Source organism: Aegilops tauschii, chromosome 5 (assembly GCF_002575655.3).
Source record: "Aegilops tauschii subsp. strangulata cultivar AL8/78 chromosome 5, Aet v6.0, whole genome shotgun sequence".
Classification (NCBI taxonomy): Eukaryota; Viridiplantae; Streptophyta; class Magnoliopsida; order Poales; family Poaceae; genus Aegilops; species Aegilops tauschii.
In genome coordinates, this window is record NC_053039.3 from 525,201,930 (window position 1) to 525,225,793 (window position 23,864).

At 43.9% G+C, this 23,864-nt stretch overlaps 1 protein-coding gene across 1 annotated transcript; it reads right to left on the bottom strand.

The window, feature by feature from the left end:
- Positions 1–951: 951 nt before the first annotated feature.
- Positions 952–2,346, bottom strand: LOC109762201 (two-component response regulator ORR42-like). The gene is made up of 3 exons (XM_020321016.4): positions 2,235–2,346; positions 1,479–1,700; positions 952–1,353 (listed from the first exon to the last, which is right to left on the bottom strand). The coding sequence occupies exons 2-3, from the start codon at positions 1,692–1,694 to the stop codon at positions 1,165–1,167; spliced, it is 405 nt and encodes a 134-aa protein (XP_020176605.1). The 5' UTR covers positions 1,695–1,700; positions 2,235–2,346; the 3' UTR covers positions 952–1,164.
- Positions 2,347–23,864: the final 21,518 nt, after the last annotated feature.

Below are 23,864 nucleotides of genomic sequence, written 5' to 3' on the forward strand. Positions count from 1 at the left end.
GACCAGGGCCACTTGGACCCCATGGGCACCCCTCCACCGCCTCCATGTTCCCCTAACATTATACACTCCTTAAGCTTGTATATATAGAGGCATAAACATGGATGCCAGAAAAATGTACTATATATATATCAAAATGAACTACTTCCACTCTACACACAAATACCATCACCTCTTATAAACTCGTGTTTGTAAAACATGGATACAAAAACTATTACAAGCTGGATGATAAAACAAGGTACAAAAACAAAGGATGAAATAGGGATATGTGGGCTGAAGCAAGAGCTTATAATGGAGTTGGAGGAGTAGAATGGATATCTTTCCTCTTTTGCCACTTCACTATTTGGTGGTAGTGTGCCTTGTACCCTGAGTATGCCATGGTACTTATATAGGGACAAAGGGGAGGCATATCCCATGGCCAGCCAATTTGCACTTCCTTCAAGATGCAAAAAACCTCCACTCTCTGCTCACATAAATATGGCAAATGAATATTGGGATATTATTTATATATACATTAATGATGCACATCTTCATAAAAGCCATATTGGTGACTTATGCGACGACAAAGGGATGCGTTGGGTAGCACAAGAGAATGGATGTAGGATTAGGGAAGGCTGGTGGGACGAAGGGCAACGACGATGTAGAGGATCATGTGTGAGAGGTGCTCAGGGCAGGAGGGAGGGATAAGTAGGTTTATAAATATTTAGAAATGAAAATATATTACAAAATTATTTGAGGAGGTTTATAAATGCAATGACGTACTTCAGAGTATTGTGTTAAAAATCAATGTCTCGCGAAATGTTAAAACTATCTCAAGTAGCTCTGAGCCTCTCTCCGACAAATTATGCAAAACATACCATCGATTATAGTTGGCAAATAAATTATGTAACTATTTCTTTCTGGTATTTGTTTATAAAAGTGACAATGGACAAATATGCATGCTATTGCGCCATATTTATATTGGTGCCGATCAAGCAATATATCAATGCCATGGAATCAAGGATAGCGTCTCATGTTCTTCTTGCTTAGAACGAACGAACTTTAACATTAATGTTTCAAAATTAAACAACACAATGAAACTAAACAACACGACAATGCATACATAAGAAAACATAGTTCCATGAGCAGAAAAATATTTCATCCATCGCTCAAGGAAGTTCGAATGTGCTAGACCATGGTGTTCTTCTTCTTGTTGACGACTTCCTTAATTACGGACTCGAGATCCTGAACCTTGATAGGCTTGGGCACAAAAATATCAGCACCAGCACTTATGAACACCTCCATGGCATCGTCATCAGCTGACATCCCAACAATCTTCACATCAGTTTCCCCCATAGCACGGATCTTTACAACTGCCTGTTAAGAAACACAACAAGTGAATTTTTAGTTTATTTGCAAACTTAAAACAAGGACTTATGTTCAAATCAATACATTTCTAAAAATTGTAAATACATTGAAAATCCAAAGGGAAAGCTAAGCACCTCAGGACCAGTCATGATGGGCATGTCCTTATCGCAAAAAATAATGTCAAACTTCTTCCCCTCGAGGAATAGGTCAACTGCTTCTTTTCCATTCACGGCGAGAGTAATCTCACATTGATAATTGCGTAACTTCTGCAAGAGGACCATCCATTGAACTGTGTTGTCCTCAACAACTAGTACCTTCATAGAGGAGGATCCTTGGGCCTTGGATGCCATGATCAGCTAAGTGAATTTTAAAATAGATAAAGAAATTAGTTATTCCCTTACACACTCATGCCAAATACACGCAAGGAGATTGTTATTCTTGAAAAGAGTCAATAGAAAAAACGTAATATTAATTAGTGACATCATAGTTTCACTAATATAGAATTCCCAAAACATGATCAAAAAGTAATAGAAGAAATCTGGTACCTTCCATACTATAGATTGATGATTGTTATATGCATGATTAATTTTGCATGTTTCCATTTATGAAATCATGTAGCTCCAGAAAATAGACACGGCCAAATAACATCAACATAGAAAATTAACCATAAAGAATGGCAACACGTATATATAGAGGCATAAACATGGATGTCAACACAAGTGTACTATATAGATCAAATGAACTACTTACACCCTACACATATATAAACTCACCTTTTGTAAACTCATGTATATAATACATGGATACAAAAACTACAAAGGGTGGATGATGAAAAAAGATTGAGAAACAAAGGATGGAATAGGGATATGAAGGCTAAGGCTAGAACTTACAGTGGAGGAGATGGATGACCAGGAGGTCCAGGAGGAAGAGAATGGAGATCTTTCCGCTCTTGCTGCTTGACTGCTTGGTGATGGTGTGCCTTGTACCCCGATTATGTTGTGTTATATATAGAGGGTCGAAGGGGAGACGCGGCTCATGGCCAGCCAATCTCCATCGCCTTCACGATGCAAAAATGTGCACCGCTCTCCACTGTAATTAATATGGCAAACCAATATTGGGAGATTTTATTAAATAATGATCCATCTTTCCAGATATGCAAGATTTCCCGCTTCTATATTGATAGAGGAGTGTGTTGGGTAGCATGAGAAAGGTGATGGAGGATGGATGGGAAGAAGAATATTAGCGACACATAGGATCGGGGCAGAGTGCCGATCAGTGATGGGTGGGTGGGATAAGATGGGTTATAAATGTCTGTATATTGAAATATATTGCATAAATGCAAGGAAATGCTTTATAGTATCATGTTAAAAAACAATATATCACAAAATATTAGGAAATCTGAAGGGATCCTCGCCTTTCTCCTACGAATTATGCAAAAACAATACTAAACTCATTAAATAAATATGTCGGTGCACAAAAGTAGGGGCCCTTCTGTACCCCTTTACTTTTGCACGGGTAGTCGTAGCCGCGCCCGTGGCCATGCTTGACGGGGCAGAGGAAGGAAAGATACAAGACTACCAGGGCAGCGCTCAAGCCAGGGGCGTGAAGAGCAAAAGGACAAGATGGGCTTCCCCCGGCAAGAGCCTTGCCGGGACGGCCTACGTAGCCCCGGCAAGAGCCTTGCCGAGGCAACTTGCCCAACACCAGCAAGGCCGCTTCCCTCGAGCCTGAGAATTCTGACACAATCGACAACATCAAGAGCAAGGTTCGGGAGCGCCTACATGATGGCATGCAGATCTTCGTAAAGACCGATGATCCGCAAGGACTACATAAGAACCAGAAGACAAGACGCTAGCAAGATCCCTGCTGAGGACGCCCGCAAGGCCCCGACAAGACCCTTGTCGGGGGCGTCAGAAAGATCGCGGCAAGGCTTTGCTGCCCCGTCGCCGCCCCAGCACCGTGGCCAGCCCACCAACTAGGCAAGTACCTACGTGGCAGTATGTGGCTTCTAGGCCAACTAGTCAAGCACCTGCGTGGTGGCATGCAGATCTTCGTGAAGACCCTGCCACCGCACTAGCACAGCAACCTGCCAGCCTGCATGGCACTACGCGCCTCGTTGGCCCGGACATGCGTCGAAGCGAGGCGAAGCGGTGACGGACGGGACGGACTCCGTTGCCGTCCCCGATAAAGCAAGAGGACACATAAGCAGCGCATTAAATGCGTTTTGTCCTGTGATGTCTGGCAATAAGCTTGTACACTATAGATACTTTCCACCTCCTGTGTGCCACTTTGGCGACCCCTTTGACCTATAAAAGGAGGCGCGAGGCGTACTGAGGAAGGATTCAGCTTTTTGGGCTAGGCATGTGAAAGGATCGAGAAGAGGTGTCTAGAGGGGAGTGAATAGACTCTTCACAAAGAAAAGTTGCATTTTTTAATTTCTTTAAGTTGATGTGGAGTTTTAGCACAAGTTTAAACATTCACAATACATATCAAGCACGCATGACAAGAGTATATGAGCAGCGGAAAGTAAAGCATGCAATTTAGAAGAATGTAAAGGGATGGGATTGGAGTGTGCAAACGCAATTGGAGACACGGAGATTTTTGGCGTGGTTCCGATAGGTGGTGCTATCGTACATCCACGTTGATGGAGACTTCAACCCATGAAGGGTAACGATTGCGCGAGGCCACGGAGGGCTCCACCCACAAAGGGTCCACGAAGAAGCAACCTTGCCTATCCCACCATGGCCATCGCCCACGAAGGGCTTGCCTCACTAGGGTAGATCTTCACGAAGTAGGCGATCTCCTTGCCCGTAAAAACTCCTTGGTTGAACTCCACAATCTTGACGGAGGCTCCAAAGTAACACCTAACCAATCTAGGAGACACCACTCTCCAAAAGGTAATAGATGGTGTGTTGATGATGGACTCCTTGCTCTTGTGCTTCAAATGATAGTCTCCCCAACATTCAACTCTCTCTCTCAGATTTGGATTTGGTGGAAAGATGATTTGAGTGGAAAACAAGTTGGAGAAGGCTAGAGATCAAGATTTATGTGGTTGGAATGGAATATCTTGACCTCAACACATGAGTAGGTGGTTCTCTCTCAGAAAATGTATGCTGGAAGTGTAGGCATGTTCTGATGGCTCTCCTCACGAATGAAGAGTGGGTGGAGGGGTATATATAGCCTCCACACAAAATCTAACCGTTACACACAAATCACCAAACTCGGTGGGACCGAATAATGAAACTCGATCAGACCGATTTAGTTCAAAATGTGAACGTTAGGATAATCGGTGGGACCGATTTCATTAGGGTTAGGGCATAATGTAATCTCGGTGAGACCGATTACACAAACTTGGTGAGACCGATTTTGGTAATAAGCTAACCAGAGAGTTGGTCAGGCAAACTCGGTGAGACCGATTCAAATCTCGGTAAGGCCGAAATTATTGCAACAGGCAACAGAGAGTTTGCAAGCCCATCTCGGTGAGACCGAGATCCCATTGGTGAGACCGAAGTGACTAGGTTTTGTGGCAGTGGCTATGTCAAGTGAACTCGGTGGCGCCGGATAGAATGTTTCGGTGGGGCCGAGTTTGACTTTTGGTTTGGGACATATGTGGATATGATAAAGTGGTTGAGGGTTTTGGAGCATCTCACTAAGCACTTTGAGCAAGCAAGCCATTAAGCAACACCTCATTCCCTTTTAATTGTATTGGCTTTCCTAAGGACTCAATGTGATCTTGGATCACTAAAAGTAAATGTAGAGTCTTGAGCTTTTGAGCTTGAGCCAATCCTTAGCACCTTGAAGGGGTTCCACATCCTCTTGTCCACGCCACTCCATCTGTTGAACTTGTCTGAAATATTCTAGATAAAAACATTAGTCCAACAGGAGATATGTTGACATTAATTACCAAAACCACCCAGGGAGCACTTGTGCTTTCAATCTCCCCCTTTTTGGTAATTGATGACAACATACATCAAAGCTTTATACAAAGATATAGAGAATAGCAAGTAAAGCTTTGGAAGGAAATGTAACATGCATAGGATGCCCCTATATGTATGCAATCATGTCAATATGGAATGTAAGAGCATGTGAATGCATAAACATGACAGAGCAAGCAATGTGTTACATGTATCTTGGCTATATGCATCAGAGCAAATGATGAGAATATATGAAGTTGTAACTTCATGTTCATGATTCCTTCTTGCAAACAATATGTACATCAACAAGAATTCATCATGCACATGAGTGTAATGCATATACTTACCTTGTGGTCTTAAGCTGGCTTAGGAAGAGATGAACCTGAGTAAACAAGGTTAGATAACACAGATATATCTACTAGACAGAGCAAACAAAAGAACCACAAGAGTACCAAGATTGGGATGACATGTAGAGAGTGAGTACTAGGTACTCTATTTGATATAGACATGTCCCCAAAGGTAAAAGATGTGCAATAAATTTAAAGATTTCCTTCCCTAGCAGTCTTTCTCCCCCTGAATCTTATATTGGATAATGGGAGAAAATAGGGAAACAAAATCAGAGCAAAAGCAGATCGGATCACAGAAACATAACACAGACTAACATGTCTTTCCCCTCTTAAAGACATGTGACTTCTCTCCTCTTGAGCACCAAGCATCTGGGGCCTTTCATGTGATTATCTCTCTCCCTGTTGAAGTACTCTCTCCCCTTTTGAAGTGATTAAGCTTTGATGTGATCTCTCTCTCCCCCTTTGACATCATTTTCCAATAAGGGGTCTTCTGGAGTGTGAGTCAAAATAGGTTTGGTCCTTGAGTCACAGAGCAAAGCAGCATATAGAATATGATGCTGGTAGAGGACAAGAATCATTGAGTGGAGATGGAACAAAAGTGCAGGGTGCAAGTGGCAAATTATCTTCTCTGCAGTGAAATCAGTGACACCGAGTTGTGTTTTTCGGTTAGACCGAAATGGTTCGGATTGACCGAGAGTGACAGATCGGTGTGACCGAGTTGAACGCAGAGAAATGGCAATTTTCACCTCAGCTCACTTAGACAAGTAAGATCTCACAAAGATTTGCAATGAATTTGATGCAGGAAATGCAGAACAAAACAGAGAAACGAAAATAAAATCTAGATGAAGTTTTTTTAAGGAAGGGGAACAATAATGCAAGAAATAAATGCAAGAACTTAGAGAAACACCAGAGAACTTCATCTAGAATTGGGCGGCGACAAAGTCACCTATGTTAGAGTATATTGACTGAGGAGTCAAGTGAGAACACTTGATCATAAGTCATACTCATCGTTAAAGCTCAAAATGGGGTTACCATTTTTCATTTAAGCATTTGATGTATTCACATCTTGTTGAGGTTCTTTGACCCAGGAAGAGCACTTGTGTATCCAACATGACAATCATGAAATTTGATACTAAATGAAATTTGATATAGAATTTGTCAAAGGATATGTTGAACAGTTTCATGCTTCCTTCTCTTCAACCACCATGGTATAGAAACTTGGTGATGTAGAGATTGCTCAAGATGTGAGTGGATTGCAATCTCATGGATTTCGTTTCATCCAAGTACCTACAAGGGTTAGATAGCATGCAAGGGTACAAATATATCCGAGACACTTGATCATAAGAGAAAAGTCAAGGATTAGTCATAGGCTCATGCCTTGCATGTATCCAAATGGAGTTCCTACTCCAAGTTTGAAGCATCAATGATGTTCAATTCACCTCTCAATCGGGAAAATACTTTGTCATCAAGCGGTTCGGTGAATATATCTGCCAATTGCTTATCGATACGAACATGCTTAAGATCAATGCCCCCTTTAGCAACATGATCTCGAATGAAATGATGACGAACTTCAATATGCTTAGTTCGAGAATGTTGCATGGGATTGTGAGAAATCTTAATAGCACTCTCATTGTCACAAAGCAATGGAACATGTTTAACATTGATCCCATAATCCTTATGAGTTTGGGTCAGCCAAAGTAATTGAGCACAACATGAACCGGCGGCAATGTATTCCGCTTCGGCGGTGGATAAGGATACCGAGTTTTGTTTCTTGGAGGACCAAGACACAAGAGATCTACCAAGAAATTGACAAGTACCCAAAGTGGATTTTCTATCAACCTTGTCTCCGGCATAGTCTGAATCGGAGTAGCCAACAAGATCAAAAGAAGACCTCTTAGGATACCAAATGCCAAAATTTGGTGTATGTATTAAGTATCTCACTATCCTTTTCACAGCCTTAAGATGACATTCTCTGGGGGCTGCTTGATATCGTGCACACACTTAGCATAATATCGGGACGGGAGGCAGATAGATATAACAATGAACCAATCATAGATCAGTAAACCTTTTGGTTAACTGATTTGCCATCCTTGGTCAAGTCAAGATGTCCACTAGTAGGCATGGGTGTTTTCATACCTTTGCTTTCTTGCATGTTGAACTTCTTGAATAAGTCCTTGGTGTACTTTGTTTGAGAAACAAAGGTGCCTTCCCTAGTTTGCTTGATTTGCAAACCAAGAAATAACTTGAGTTCACTCATCATACACATCTCAAACTTCTTCGACATTAGCTTCCCAAACTTTTCACTAAAATGAGGGTTAGTCGAACCAAATATGATATCATCAACATAAATTTGGCACACAAATAATTCATCATTAACCCTTTTATTAAAAAGAGTGGAATCTATCTTTCCAATCTCAAAGCCTTTTTCAATAAGGAACTTGGTCAAGCATTTGTACCACGGTCTTGGAGCTTGTTTAAGACCATAAAGAGCTTTGTGAAGTTTGTAAACATGGTTGGGTTTCTTAGGATTGAGAAAGCCGGGAGGTTGCTTAACATAAACTTCCTCCTCAATTACACAATTTAGAAAGGCACTTTTGATATCCAGTTGGTACAAGGTGATATCATGGTGATTAGCATAGGCAAGTAAGATGCGAATGGACTCAAGTCTAGCAACGGGGGCATATGTCTCACCGTAGTCCATACCTTCGACTTGAGTGTAGCCTTGGGCGACGAGACGTGCTTTGTTGCGGATGACTTGACCATCTTAATCTTGCTTGTTGCGAAACACCCATTTGGTACCAATGATGTTGTGGTTGTTGTCAGGCTTCTCGACCAATGTCCACACTTGATTTCTCTCAAAGTTGTGTAGCTCTTAATGCATGGCATTTATCCAATCCGGATCTTCCAATGCTTATTCAACCTTCATAGGTTCAATGCTAGAGATGAATGAATAATGTTCACAAAAGTTAGCCAAACGAGTTTTAGAGTGAGTGATTCTCCCGGTTTGAATATCTTCAACGATGGTCTCTTGAGACTCTTGCTCGAACTCGTGAGAGCTTTTGCTTGGGTCGGGGTGGAACATCTTCTTCATTATCTTGGCCTTCTTCATTGTTGACGTTGTCATTCTCTCGTCGTGGTGGACAAGGAGGTTGATGAGGTTCATCTTGATGCATTTCCTCGTTTTCTTCATCTTGATGTGTCCCACTTGTGGATGCTTCCATGTCAACTCTTGGTTCACCTTGTCGTGAGGTAGAAGCTTCCACTTGGATGGACGAGGTACTCTCCTTCACCTCCATTGGACGAATCTTGCCAATAGACAAGTCTTGGATAGCTTCGGAAGGGTCTTTGTCTCGTACATCAATTGGCAATTGCTCTACTTGCGAGCCGTTAGATTCATCAAACTTCACATCTACCGTCTCTTCAACCTTTCGGGTGAAATTATTGTAGACACGGTGAGTGTGAGAGTTTGAGCCATAACCAAGTAGGAAACCCTCATGAGATTTAGGAGCAAATTTAGAACGACGATGCTTATCAAGAATGTAACACTTTGAGCCAAATACTCGAAAGTATCCAACTTGGGGTTTGTTACCGGTGAGGAGTTCGTATGCCGTCTTGCTGAGTAGGTTGTGAAGATACAAGCGATTTGTTGCATGACAAGCCGTCTCAACCGCTTCTGCCCAAAAGTGTTTTGGAGTCTTGTACTCATCAAGCATCGTTCTTGCCATCTCAATAAGAGTTCGGTTCTTGCTCTCAACAACTCCATTTTGTTGAGGTGTCTACGTAGCTGAGAACTCGTGTGAAATCCCTTCTTCGTCAAGAAAGGTATCCACATTTGCGTTCTTGAACTCCGTTCCGTTGTTGCTGCGAACCTTCTTGATCTTCACTTCAAATTGATTTTGGGCCTTCCTAGCGAAGTTCTTGAAGATCTTTTGGACCTGCGATTTATCATCAAGAAAGAACACCCACGTAAATCTTGAAAAATCATTGACTATAACTAGACCAAATGAGCTTCCACCGAGACTCTTGTAGGCATTGGGACCAAAGAGATCCATATGAAGTAGCTCGAGCAGTCTTCTCGTGGTCATGATGTTCTTCACGGGGTGACTTCCTCCAACCTGTTTTCCTGCTTGACAAGCACTGCACAATCTATCCTTGTCAAATATAACATCTTTTACTCCAAGGATATGATCACCTTTAATAAGCTTATCAAGATTTCGCATGCCCACATGACCTAACCTTCTATGCCACAACCAGCCTTTCGAAGATTTAGCAATTAAGCAAGTTCTAGGTGGAGCCTTTTTAGTGAAGTCAACAATGTAAAGATCACCTCTACGTATACCGGTAAAGACCATTTTATGATTATCTGTACGAAACACTGGGCAATCTACTTCAGTAAATAGGACATTGAAACCAAAGTCAGCAAGTCTAGATACGGAAAGTAGATTGTAGCCAAGAGATTCAACAAGCATAAAATTTTGTATGGAGCTATCATGTGAGATGGCCACCTTACCAAAGCCAACCACCTTACCGTTTGATTTATCACCAAAAGTGACGTACTTCTGAGGGCCGTCATTTTCAGCAAGCTCAGGAAACATATCCTTGTCTTCGGTCATATAATCATTACATCCACTATCAAGGACCCATTCCTTTCCTCTAGCAATGTAGCCGCGAAGATTAGCCATAAGACCAAAGTGTCTCATTGCATCATCAAGGTCATTATCATCATCCTCATCATAGTATCCATGTTCAACATCATCTTGTAATTGGTCATTTCCTAGAGAAGGTGATTCATTAGAAGTATGACCGTAACAATGTTCATCTCTATGGATTTTAATGCCTTCGGAAAAGATATGGCTAATAATTCCGACATCTTGTTTGGCATGCATGAGATCATGAATCTCAAACAGGCAATCATCAAACTTAGGATCACTAGTACTCATCCTATTCAAGGCAATAGACTTATGAAGAATCTCATCTAGATTTTCTAAGGAATAATTTGGGAATCGTTCCTCAAGAAATCTCCATATGATGTAAGCACAATCAAGAGTAGGCAAACATCCAATCAAGTTTCTAGGCAAATCTCTAGTGATAAGATTGACAGTTCTAAGGTTGTGAATCATGTCAATAGACTCATCAAGGGTAGGATGTAAAGGATCAACATGAGGTGCACAAGGGCTAATAATATACTTGCTGAAATGATATTCATTGAAAATCACAAGCATCTTATTTTCCACTCATGAAAGTACTCTCCATCAAGTATAGGCACTCTACGTCTAAGACTCCCCAACGTAGACTCATTCATCTTCCTCCAAAGGTGTTTAAACCAAAGCAATGGAGACCAAAGGTCTGATACCAATTGAAAGGATCGAGAAGAGGTGTCTAGAGGGGGGTGAATAGACTCTTAACAAAGAAAAGTTGCAGTTTTTAATTTCTTTAAGTTGATGTGGATTTTTAGCACAAGTTTAAACATTCACAATACATATCAAGCATGCATGACAAGAGTATATGAGCAGCAGAAAGTAAAGCATGCAATTGCAAGAATGTAAATGGATGGGATTGGAGTGTGCAAACGCAATTGGAGACATGGAGATTTTTGGCGTGGTTCCGGTAGGTGGTGCTATCGTACATCCACGTTGATGGAGACTTCAACCCACGAAGGGTAACGGTTGCGCGAGTCCACGGAGGGCTCCACCCACGAAGGTGTTGGGAATCGTAGCATAATTTAAAAATTTTCCTACGCTCACCAAGATGCATCTATGGAGTATACTAGCAACGAGGGGAAAGGAGTGCATCTACATACCCTTGTAGATCGCGAGCGGAAGCGTTCCAATGAACGTGGATGACGGAGTCGTACTCGCCGTGATCCAAATCACCGATGACCGAGTGCCGAACGGACGGCACCTCCGCGTTCAACACACGTACGGTGTAGCGACGTCTCCTCCTTCTTCATCCAGCAAGGGGGAAGGAGAGGTTGATGGAGATCCAGCAGCACGACTGCGTGGAGGTAGATGTAGCGGGATGCCGGCAGGGCTTCGCCGAGCTTCTACGAGAGAGAGAGGTGTAGCAGGGGAGGAAGGAGGCGCCCAAGGCTGAGATACTACTGACCTCCCTCCCCCCCTTTCTATAGGCCCCCTGGGAGGGGGGGCGCCGGCCAAACCCCATCTAGATGGGGGGGCGGCGGCCAAGGGGGTGCCTTGCCCCCCAAGGCAAGTGGGGCGCCCCCCCCCCACCCTAGGGTTTCCAATCCTAGGCGCAGGGGGGAGGCCCATGGGGGGGCGCCCAGCCCACTAGGGGTTGGTTCCCTTCCCACTTCAGCCCACGGGGCCCTCCGGGACAGGTGGCCCCACCCGGTGGACCCCCGGGACCCTTCCGGTGGTCCCGGTACAATACCGGTAACCCCCGAAACTTTCCCGGTGGCCGAAACTTGACTTCCTATATATAATTCTTCACCTCCGGACCATTCCGGAACTCCTCGTGACGTCCGGGATCTCATCCGGGACTCCGAACAACTTTCGGGTTTCCGCATACACATATCTCTACAACCCTAGCGTCACCGAACGTTAAGTGTGTAGACCCTACGGGTTCGGGAGAAATGCAGACATGACCGAGATGCCTCTCCGGTCAATACCCAACAGCGGGATCTGGATACCCATGTTGGCTCCCACATGTTCCACGATGATCTCATCCGATGAACCACGATTTCGAGGATTCAATTAATCCCGTATGCAATTCCCTTTGTCAATCGGTATGTTACTTGCCCGAGATTCGATCGTCGGTATCCCAATACCTTGTTCAATCTCGTTACCGGCAACTCTCTTTACTCGCACCGTAATGCATGATCCCGTGACTAACGCCTTAGTCACATTGAGCTCATTCTGATGATGCATTACCAAGTGGGCCCAGAGATACCTCTCCGTCACACGGAGTGACAAATCCCAGTCTCGATCCGTGCCAACCCAACAGACACTTTCGGAGATACCCGTAGTGCACCTTTATAGTCACCAAGTTACGTTGTGACGTTTGGCACACCCAAAGCACTCCTACGGTATCCGGGAGTTGCACGATCTCATGGTCTAAGGAAAAGATACTTATCATTGGAAAAGCTCTAGCAAACGAAACTACACGATCTTTTATGCTATGCTTAGGATTGGGTCTTGTCCATCACATCATTCTCCTAATGATGTGATCCCGTTATCAATGACATCCAATGTCCATAGTCAGGAAACCATGACTATCTATTGATCAACGAGCTAGTCAACTAGAGGCTTACTAGGGACACGTTGTGGTCTATGTATTCACACATGTATTACGATTTCTGGACAATACAATTATAGCATGAACAATAGACAATTACCATGAACAAAGAAATATAATAATAACCATTTATTATTGCCTCTAGGGCATATTTCCAACAGTCTCCCACTTGCACTAGAGTCAATAATCTAGTTACATTGTGATGAATCGAACACCCATTGCGTCCTGGTGTTGATCATGTTTTGCTCTAGGGAGAGGTTTAGTCAACGGATCTGCTACATTCAGGTCCGTATGTACTTTACAAATATCTATGTCTCCATTTTGAACACTTTCACGAATGGAGTTGAAGCGACGCTTGATATGTCTGGTCTTCCTGTGAAACCTGGGCTCCTTCGTAAGGGCAATAGCTCCAGTGTTGTCACAGAAGAGAGTCATCGGGCCCGACGCATTGGGAATCACCCCTAGGTCGGTAATGAACTCCTTCATCCAGACTGCTTCCTGTGCTGCCTCCGAGGCTGCCATGTACTCCGCTTCACATGTAGATCCTGCCACGACGCTTTGCTTGCAACTGCACCAGCTTACTACTCCTCCATTCAAAATATACACGTATCCGGTTTGTGACTTCGAGTCATCCAGATCTGTGTCGAAGCTAGCGTCGACGTAACCCTTTACGACGAGCTCTTCGTCACCTCCATAAACGAGAAACATATCCTTAGTCCTTTTCAGGTACTTTAGGATATTCTTGACCGCTGTCCAGTGTTCCATGCCGGGATTACTTTGGTATCTTCCTACCAAACTTACGGCAAGGTTTACATCAGGTCTGGTATACAGCATGGCATACATAATAGACCCTATGGCCGAGGCATAGGGGATGACACTCATCTTTTCTATATCTTCTGCCGTGGTCGGGCATTGAGCCGTGCTCAACTGCACACCTTGCAATACAGGCAAGAACCCCTTCTTGGACTGATCCATATTGAACTTCTTCAATATCTTGTCAAGGTATGTACTCTGTGAAAGACCAATGAGGCGTCTTGATCTATCTCTATAGATCTTGATGCCTAATATATAAGCAGCTTCTCCAAGGTCCTTCATTGAAAAACACTTATTTAAATAGGCCTTTATACTTTCCAAGAATTCTATATCATTTCCCGTTAATAATATGTCATCCACATATAATAAGAGAAATGCTACAGAGCTCCCACTCACTTTCTTGTAAACACAGGCTTCTCCATAAGTCTGTGTAAACCCAAACGCTTTGATCATCTCATCAAAGCGAATGTTCCAACTCCGAGATGCTTGCACCAGCCCATAGATTGAGCGCTGGAGCTTGCATACTTTGTTAGCATTCTTAGGATTGACAAAACCTTCTGGCTACATCATATACAACTCTTCCTTAAGGAAGCCGTTAAGGAATGCCATTTTGACGTCCATCTGCCATATCTCATAATCATAGTATGCGGCAATTGCTAACATGATTCGGACGGACTTCAGCTTCGCTACGGGTGAGAAGGTCTCATCATAGTCAACCCCTTGAACTTGTCGATAACCCTTAGCGACAAGTTGAGCCTTATAGATGGTCACATTACCATCCGCGTCCGTCTTCTTCTTAAAGATCCATTTGTTTTCTATGGCTCGCCGATCATCGGGCAAGTCAGTCAAAGTCCATACTTCGTTTTCATACATGGATCCTATCTCGGATTTTATGGCTTCTAGTCATTTATCGGAATCCGGGCCCGCCATCGCTTCTTCATAGTTCGAAGGTTCACCGTTGTCTAACAACATGATTTCCAGGACAGGGTTGCCGTACCACTCTGGTGCAGAACGTGTCCTTGTGGACCTACGAAGTTCAGTAGTAACTTGATCCGAAGCTTCATGATCATCATCATTAACTTCCTCCCCAGTCGGTGTAGGCACCACAGGAACATCTTCCCGCGCTGCGCTACTTTCCGGTTCGGAAGGGGTGACTATCACCTCATCAAGTTCCACTTTCCTCCCACTCAATTCTTTCGAGAGAAACTCCTTCTCCAGAAAGGACCCATTCTTGGCAACAAAGATCTTTCCTTCGGATCTGAGGTAGAAGGTATACCCAATGGTTTCCTTAGGGTATCCTACGAACACGCATTTCTCCGACTTGGGTTCGAGATTTTCAGGTTGAAGTTTCTTGACATAAGCATCGCATCCCCAAACTTTCAGAAACGACAGCTTAGGTTTCTTCCCAAACCATAATTCATACGGTGTCGTCTCAACGGATTTCGACGGAGCCCTATTTAAAGTGAATGCGGCAGTCTCTAAAGCATAGCCCCAAAATGAGAGCGGTAAATCGGTAAGAGACATCATAGATCGCACCATATCCAATAGAGTGCGATTACGACGTTCGGACACACCGTTTCTCTGAGGTGTTCCAGGCGGCGTGAGTTGTGAAACGATTCCACATTTCCTTAAGTGTGTACCAAACTCATGACTTAAATATTCTCCACCACGATCTGATCGTAAGAATTTTATTTTCCTGTCACGTTGATTCTCAACCTCACTCTGAAATTCCTTGAACTTTTCAAAGGTTTCAGACTTGTGTTTCATTAGGTAGACATACCCATATCTACTTAAGTGATCAGTGAGAGTGAGAACATAACGATATCCTCCGCGAGCCTCAACACTCATTGGACCGCGCACATCGGTATGTATGATTTCCAATAAGTTGGTTGCTCGCTCCATTGTTCCGGAGAACAGAGTCTTGGTCATTTTACCCATGAGGCATGGTTCGCACGTGTCAAATGATTCGTAATCAAGAGACTCCAAAAGTCCATCTGCATGGAGCTTCTTCATGCGCTTGACACCAATGTGACGAAGGCGGCAGTGCCACAAGTATGTGGGACTATCGTTATCAACTTTACATCTTTTGGTATTCACATTATGAATATGTGTAACATCACGTTCGAGATTCATCAAAAATAAACCATTGACCAGCAAGGCATGACCATAAAACATATCTCTCAAATAAATAGAACAACCATTATTCTCGGATTTAAATGAGTAGCCATCTCGAATTAAACGAGATCCAGATACAATGTTCATGCTCAAAGCTGGCACTAAATAACAATTATTGAGGTTTAAAACTAATCCCGTGGGTAGATGCAGAGGTAGCGTGCCGACGGCGATCACATCGACCTTGGAACCATTCCCGACGTGCATCGTCACCTCGTCCTTCGCCAGTCTCCGTTTATTCCGTAGTTCCTGTTTTGAGTTACAAATATGAGCAACCGCACCGGTATCAAATACCCAGGAGCTACTACGAGTACTGGTAAGGTACACATCAATTACATGTATATCACATATACCTTTGGCGTTGCCGGCCTTCTTGTCCGCTAAGTACTTGGGGCAGTTCCGCTTCCAGTGACCACTTCCCTTGCAATAAAAGCACTCAGTTTCAGGCTTGGGTCCATTCTTTGACTTCTTCCCAGTAACTGGCTTACCGGGCGCGGCAACTCCCTTGCCGTCCTTCTTGAAGTTTTTCTTACCCTTGCCCTTCTTGAACTTAGTGGTTTTATTCACCATCAACACTTGATGTTTTTTCTGATCTCTACCTCCGCTGATTTCAGCATTGAATATATCTCAGAAATGGTCTTTTCCATCCCCTGCATATTGAAGTTCACCACAAAGCTCTTGTAGCTTGGTGGAAGCGACTGGAGGATTCTGTCAATGACCGCGTCATCCGGGAGATTAACTCCCAGCTGAGTCAAGCGGTTGTGCAACCCAGACATTCTAAGTATATGCTCACTTACAGAACTATTTTCCTCCATTTTACAGCTGAAGAACTTGTCGGAGACTTCATATCTCTCGACCCGGGCATGAGCTTGAAAAACCAGTTTCAGCTCCTCGAACATCTCATATGCTCCATATTTCTCAAAACGCTTTTGGAGACCCGGTTCTAAGCTGTAAAGCATGCCGCACTGAACGAGGGAGTAATCATCAGCACGCTGCTGCCAAGCGTTCATAACGTCTTGCTTCTCTGGGATTGGTGCTTCACCTAGCGGTGCGTCTAAGACATAATCTTTCTTGGCTACTATGAGGATGATCCTCAGGTTCCGGACCCAGTCCGTATAGTTGCTGCCATCATCTTTCAGCTTGATTTTCTCTAGGAACGCGTTGAAATTGAGGACAACGTTGGCCATTTGATCTACAAGACATAGTGTAAAGATTTTAGACTAAGTTCATGATAATTAAGTTCATATAATCAAATTATTTAATGAACTCCCACTCAGATAGACATCCCTCTAGTCATCTAAGTGAAACATGATCCGAGTTAACTAGGTCGTGTCCGATCATCACGTGAGACGGACTAGTCAAGATCGGTGAACATCTCCATGTTGATCGTATCTTCTATACGACTCATGCTCGACCTTTCGGTCCTCCGTGTTCCGAGGCCATGTATGTACATGCTAGGCTCGTCAAGTCAACCTAAGTGTATTGCGTGTGTTCCGAGGCCATGTCTGTACATGCTAGGCTCGTCAACACCCGTTGTATTCGAACGTTAGAATCTATCACACCCGATCATCACGTGGTGCTTCGAAACAACGAACCTTCACAACAGTGCACAGTTAGGGGGAACACTTCTCTTGAAATTATCATAAGGGATCATCTTACTTACTACCATCGTTCTAAGCAAATAAGATGCAAAAACATGATAAACATCACATGCAATCAAATAGTGACGTGATATGGCCAATATCATTATGCTCCTTTGATATCCATCTTCGGGGCACCATGATCATCTTCGTCACCGGCATGACACCATGATCTCGATCATCATGATCTCCATCATTGTGTCTTCATGAAGTCGTCATGCCAACGATTACTTCTACTTCTATGGCTAACGCGTTTAGCAACAAAGTAAAGTAATTTACACGGCGTTTATTCAATGACACGCAGGTCATGCAAAATAATAAAGACAACTCCTATGGCTCCTGTCGGTTGTCATACTCATCGACATGCAAGTCGTGATTCCTATTACAAGAATATGATCAATCTCATACATCACATATATCATTCATCACATCTTCTGGCCATATCACATCACATAACACATGCTGCAAAAACAAGTTAGACGTCCTCTAATTGTTGTTGCAAGTTTTTACGTGGTTTGTAGGTTTCTATCAAGAACGTTTCTTACCTACGTATGACCACAACGTGATTTGCCAATTTCTATTTACCCTTCATAAGGACCCTTTTCATCGAATCCGTTCCGGCTAAAGTAGGAGAGACAGACACCCGCTAGCCACCTTATGCAACTAGTGCATGTCAGTCAGTGGAACCTGTCTCACGTAAGCGTACGTGTAAGGTCGGTCCGGGCCGCTTCATCCTACAATGCCGCCGAAACAAGAAACGACTAGTAGCGGCAAGAAGAATTGGCAACATCAACGCCCACAACTTCTTTGTGTTCTACTTGTGCATAGTAACTACGCATAGGCCTGGCTCTGATACCACTGTTGGGAATCGTAGCATAATTTAAAATTTTTCCTACGCTCACCAAGATGCATCTATGGAGTATACTAGCAACGAGGGGAAAGGAGTGCATCTACATACCCTTGTAGATCGCGAGCGGAAGCGTTCCAATGAACGTGGATGATGGAGTCGTACTCGCCGTGATCCAAATCACCGATGACCGAGTGCCGAACGGACGGCACCTCCGCGTTCAACACACGTACGGTGTAGCGACGTCTCCTCCTTCTTGATCCAGCAAGGGGGAAGGAGAGGTTGATGGAGATCCAGCAGCACGACGGCGTGGTGGTGGATGTAGCGGGATGCCGGCAGGGCTTCGCCGAGCTTCTACGAGAGAGAGAGGTGTAGCAGGGGAGGAAGGAGGCGCCCAAGGCTGAGATACTACTGCCCTCCCTCACCCCTTTATATAGGCCCCCTGGGAGGGGGGCGCCGGCCAAACCCCATCTAGATGGGGGGGCGGCGGCCAAGGGGGTGCCTTGCCCCCCAAGGCAAGTGGGGCGCCCCCCCACCCTAGGGTTTCCAACCCTAGGCGCAGGGGGGAGGCCCATGGGGGGCGCCCAGCCCACTAGGGGCTGGTTCCCTTCCCACTTCAGCCCACGGGGCCCTCCGGGACAGGTGGCGCCACCCGGTGGACCCCCGGGACCCTTCCAGTGGTCCCGGTACAATACCGGTAAGCCCCGAAACTTTCCCGGTGGCCGAAACTTGACTTCCTATATATAATTCTTCACCTCCAGACCATTCCGGAACTCCTCGTGACGTCCGGGATCTCATCCGGGACTCCGAACAACTTTCGGGTTTCCGCATACACATATCTCTACAACCCTAGCGTCACCGAACCTTAAGTGTGTAGACCCTACGGGTTCGGGAGACATGCAGACATGACCGAGATGCCTCTCCGGTCAATAACCAACAGCAGGATCTGGATACCCATGTTGGCTCCCACATGTTCCACGATGATCTCATCGGATGAACCACGATGTCGAGGATTCAATTAATCCCGTATGCAATTCCCTTTGTCAATCGGTATGTTACTTGCCCGAGATTCGATTGTCGGTATCCGAATACCTTGTTCAATCTCATTACTCGCACCGTAATGCATGATCCCGTGACTAACGCCTTAGACACATTGAGCTCATTATGATGATGCATTACCGAGTGGGCCCAGAGATACCTCTCCGTCACACGGAGTGACAAATCCCAGTCTCGATCCGTGTCAACCCAACAGACACTTTCGGAGATACCCGTAGTGCACCTTTATAGTCACCCAGTTACGTTGTGACGTTTGGCACACCCAAAGCACTCCTACGGTATCCGGGAGTTGCACGATCTCATGGTCTAAGGAAAAGATACTTGTCATTGGAAAAGCTCTAGCAAACGAAACTACACGATCTTTTATGCTATGCTTAGGATTGGGTCTTGTCCATCACATCATTCTCCTAATGATGTGATCCCGTTATCAATGACATCCAATGCCCATAGTCAGGAAACCATGACTATCTGTTGATCAACGAGCTAGTCAACTAGAGGCTTACTAGGGACACGTTGTGGTCTATGTATTCACACATGTATTACGATTTCCGGATAATACAATTATAGCATGAACAATAGACAATTAACATGAACAAAGAAATATAATAATAACCATTTATTATTGCCTCTAGGGCATATTTCCAACAGAAGGGTCCACGAAGAAGCAAACTTGTTTATCCCACCATGGCCATCGCCCACGAAGGACTTGCCTCACTAGGGCAGATGTTCACGAAGTAGGAGATCTCCTTGCCCATAGAAACTCCTTGTTCAACTCCACAATCTTGACGGAGGCTCCCAAGTAACACCTAACCAATCTAGGAGATACCACTCTATAAAAGGTAATAGATGGTGTGTTGATGATGAACTCCTTGCTCTTGTGCTTCAAATGATAGTCTCCCCAACACTCAATTCTCTCTCACAGATTTGGATTTGGTGGAAAGATGATTTGAGTGAAAGCAAGTTGGAGAAGGCTAGAGATCAAGATTTATGTGGTTGGAATGGAATATCTTGACCTCAACACATGAGTAGGCGGTTCTCTCTCAGAAAATGTATGCTGGATGTGTAGGCATCTTCTGATGGCTCTCCTCACGAATGAAGTGTAGGTGGAGGGGTATATATAGCCTCCACACAAAATCTAACCGTTACACACAAATCACTAACCTCGGTGGGACCGAATAATGAAACTTGGTCAGACCGATTTAGTTATAAATGTGAACGTTAGGATATTCGGTGGGACTGACATGTCAACTCGGTGGGACCGATTTCATTAGGGTTAGGGCATAACGTAATCTCGGTGAGACCGATTTTGGTAATAAGCTAACCAGAGAGTTGGTCAAGCAAACTCGGTGAGACCAATTACAAATCTCGGTAAGACCGAAATTATTGCAACATGCAACAGAGAGTTTGCAAGCCCATCTCGGTGAGACCGAAGTGACTAGGGTTTGTGGCAGTGGCTATGTCAAGTGAACTCGGTGGCGCCGGATAGAATGTTTTGGTGGGGCCGAGTTTGACTTTTGGTTTGAGACATATGTGGATATAAGAATGTGGTTGAGGGTTTTGGAGCTTCTCACTAAGCACTTTGAGCAAGCAAGCCATTAAGCAACACCTCATCCCCTTTTAATAGTATTGGCTTTCCTATGGACTCAATGTGTTCTTGGATCACTAAAAGTAAAATGTAGAGTTTTGAGCTCTTGAGCTTGAGCCAATCCTTTGTCCTTAGCACCTTCAAGGGGTTGCACATCCTCTTCTCCACGCCACTCCCTCTGTTGAACTTGTCTGAAATATTCTAGATAAAAACATTAGTCCAACATGAGATATGTTGACATTAATTACCAAAACCACCTAGGGAGCACTTGTGCTTTCAGCATGCACCGCAGCTAGTTCAAGAACTCAAGAACACTCAAATATACGCCGAAAGCAGGACTAGGGTATTACACATCCTTGCGGCCCGAACCTCGGTAAAATCTCCTCGTACTGACCTTCTAGACCTGCTCTTTGCACAGCTCCGCACCCGCCAACCATAGAAGTGATCCTTGTGGTCCCATAGGTGTCGTTTCCTCGACAAAATATATTTAACTATTTACTTTTTTGATATTTGTTTATATATGTGTCAACGGGAAATATGCATGCTACTTATTACATTGCATAGTGTCAGTTTATATGTGTCCAATGAATCTACGCACCTTGTTTGGGTACATTGAATTACCACCGTACACAGATAGACCGTCGGACATGCCAGTACAAGAAATCAACCCGGCATATGCTTTTACAATCCAAGAGTAAAAGGATAGAAAACATTGTACAAAAGAGTTATTTATTGATCTATGCAGCTTTACAACGTCGACTTACAAGGCTCCAAGTCTCGATAATGTATTGAGGTCAGAGCAGTCACTACAAAAATAGACACATCTGTGACATTATGGCCCGAACGAAATTTGTTCTGCCATGGAAGTGGCACTTCCATGATGATAATTCTGACAAAAACACATATCATCATAAATGTACGGGGCTTTTAAGATCTAGAGGGGGGAAAATGGAAAAAGTTTCAAACTTACTAGTGGCGCACCATTTGCTAGGTGCGCCACTAGTAACAGAAAAATATTGGTTTCGAATTTTTTTTCGAATTTTTTTTCAAAATATGATACGTAATATGACAGGGAAGTTTGAAATATTTTTTCAAAATTTCATCACACTCATGAACATGAACAAAGTCCTAGACATCAACAAGGTTTAATAGGATTGATATGATATATATATATATATATCAACAAGTGCCTATGAAGTGAGCTGGTGTTGGGGTTGGATAGAACTGCGAAGTTAAGCATGCTCGGGCTGGAGTAGTGTGAGGATGGGTGACCTTCCGGGAAGTTTGACCACGGAGTGCGATTTGACTTGAGATTAAGCCATAGTGACCCGAGATTAAGAAAAAAAAATCAAAAAAAATGAAAAAGAAATTTCAAAAAAAATTGAAAAAAATTGTTAGTAATGGCGCACTTCTATGTGGTGCGCCATTACTAAGTCAGATAGTCATGGCGCACCAGATAGGCATAGTAATGGCGCACTATAGGTGCGCCATTACAATCTGGGATACTAATGGCGTAATAATAGTGGCGCACCTATAGTGCGCCATTAATGGCCAAAACAGGTGCCCCACTAATTAGCCTTTTCCTAGTAGTGATTGCAATCGTTTTGAACCTTTTTTGACGGTTTTTACACCACCGTTTGAGATTATGGCATCGCACATAGTTTCGTCGAAGGCTCTCTAATCGTAGTGTCGCGTTTGGACCATCCTGCAGTAGTGACACATGACACCCTAGAAGATCATCCATCTTCGGCACCCTCTTGTGTACGCGATGGTTCACTATTGTTGATTATGATGAGGCCCAAAGATAGTTAGCAGATCGTCGACAGCTAGAGCCGAGCCCCAATTACGGCACGTGCGACCGCACTAGACGATTACAGTCGTTAACGCCAGCTGCTAGAATTCAAGTGAGCCAACGGCCTCTATTTTTGCCGCGGGGACATATTTTTTGCGTGAACATGAGTGCATGCCTGACGACAGCACGTGCGAAGATGACAGACTACTACGCTGAGATTCAGGAAGTTCGAGCTGACAGCGAGGAACACCATGTTTTGTATTCTCTTGTTTTTGCACTTTCCAGGAGAATAATTTTTCGGTGACAAAAAAATTGAGAAAAAATAAGTCACTTATTTTCAATTCTAGAAGGTCCCAAGAAGGGGAGAGGTGGAATGGTGCCCATCTGCACCTTGTGCTCCCAACTCACAACCAGGGTGGCGTGACCAGGGCCACTTGGACCCCATGGGTACCCCTCCACCGCCTCCATGTTCCCCTAACATTATACACTCCTTAAGCTTGTATATATAGAGGCATAAACATGGATGCCAGAAAAATGTACTATATATATATCAAAATGAACTACTTCCACTCTACACACAAATACCATCACCTCTTATAAACTCGTGTTTGTAAAACATGGATACAAAAACTATTACAAGCTGGATGATAAAACAAGGTACAAAAACAAAGGATGAAATAGGGATATGTGGGCTGAAGCAAGAGCTTATAATGGAGTTGGAGGAGTAGAATGGATATCTTTCCTCTTTTGCCACTTCACTATTTGGTGGTAGTGTGCCTTGTACCCTGAGTATGCCATGGTACTTATAAAGGGGCAAAGGGGAGGCATATTCCATGGCCAGCCAATTTGCACTTCCTTCAAGATGCAAAAAACCTCCAGTCTCTGCTCACATAAATATGGCAAATGAATATTGGGATATTATTTATATATACATTAATGATGCACATCTTCATAAAATCCATATTGGTGACTTATGTGACGACAAAGGGATGCATTGGGTAGCACAAGAGAATGGATGTAGAATTAGGGAAGGCTGATGGGACGAAGGGCAACGACGATGTAGAGGATCATGTGTGAGAGGTGCTCAGGGCAGGAGGGAG

Excerpts from the sequence above, each read along its gene's own strand:
- LOC109762201 (XM_020321016.4), bottom strand. The coding sequence starts at position 1,694 with ATGGCATCCAAGGCCCAAGGATCCTCCTCTATGAAGGTACTAGTTGTT. Across the intron at positions 1,354-1,478 it reads CCATCATGACTGGTCCTGAG|GCAGTTGTAAAGATCCGTGC; the intron begins GTGCTTAGCTTT and ends GTTTCTTAACAG.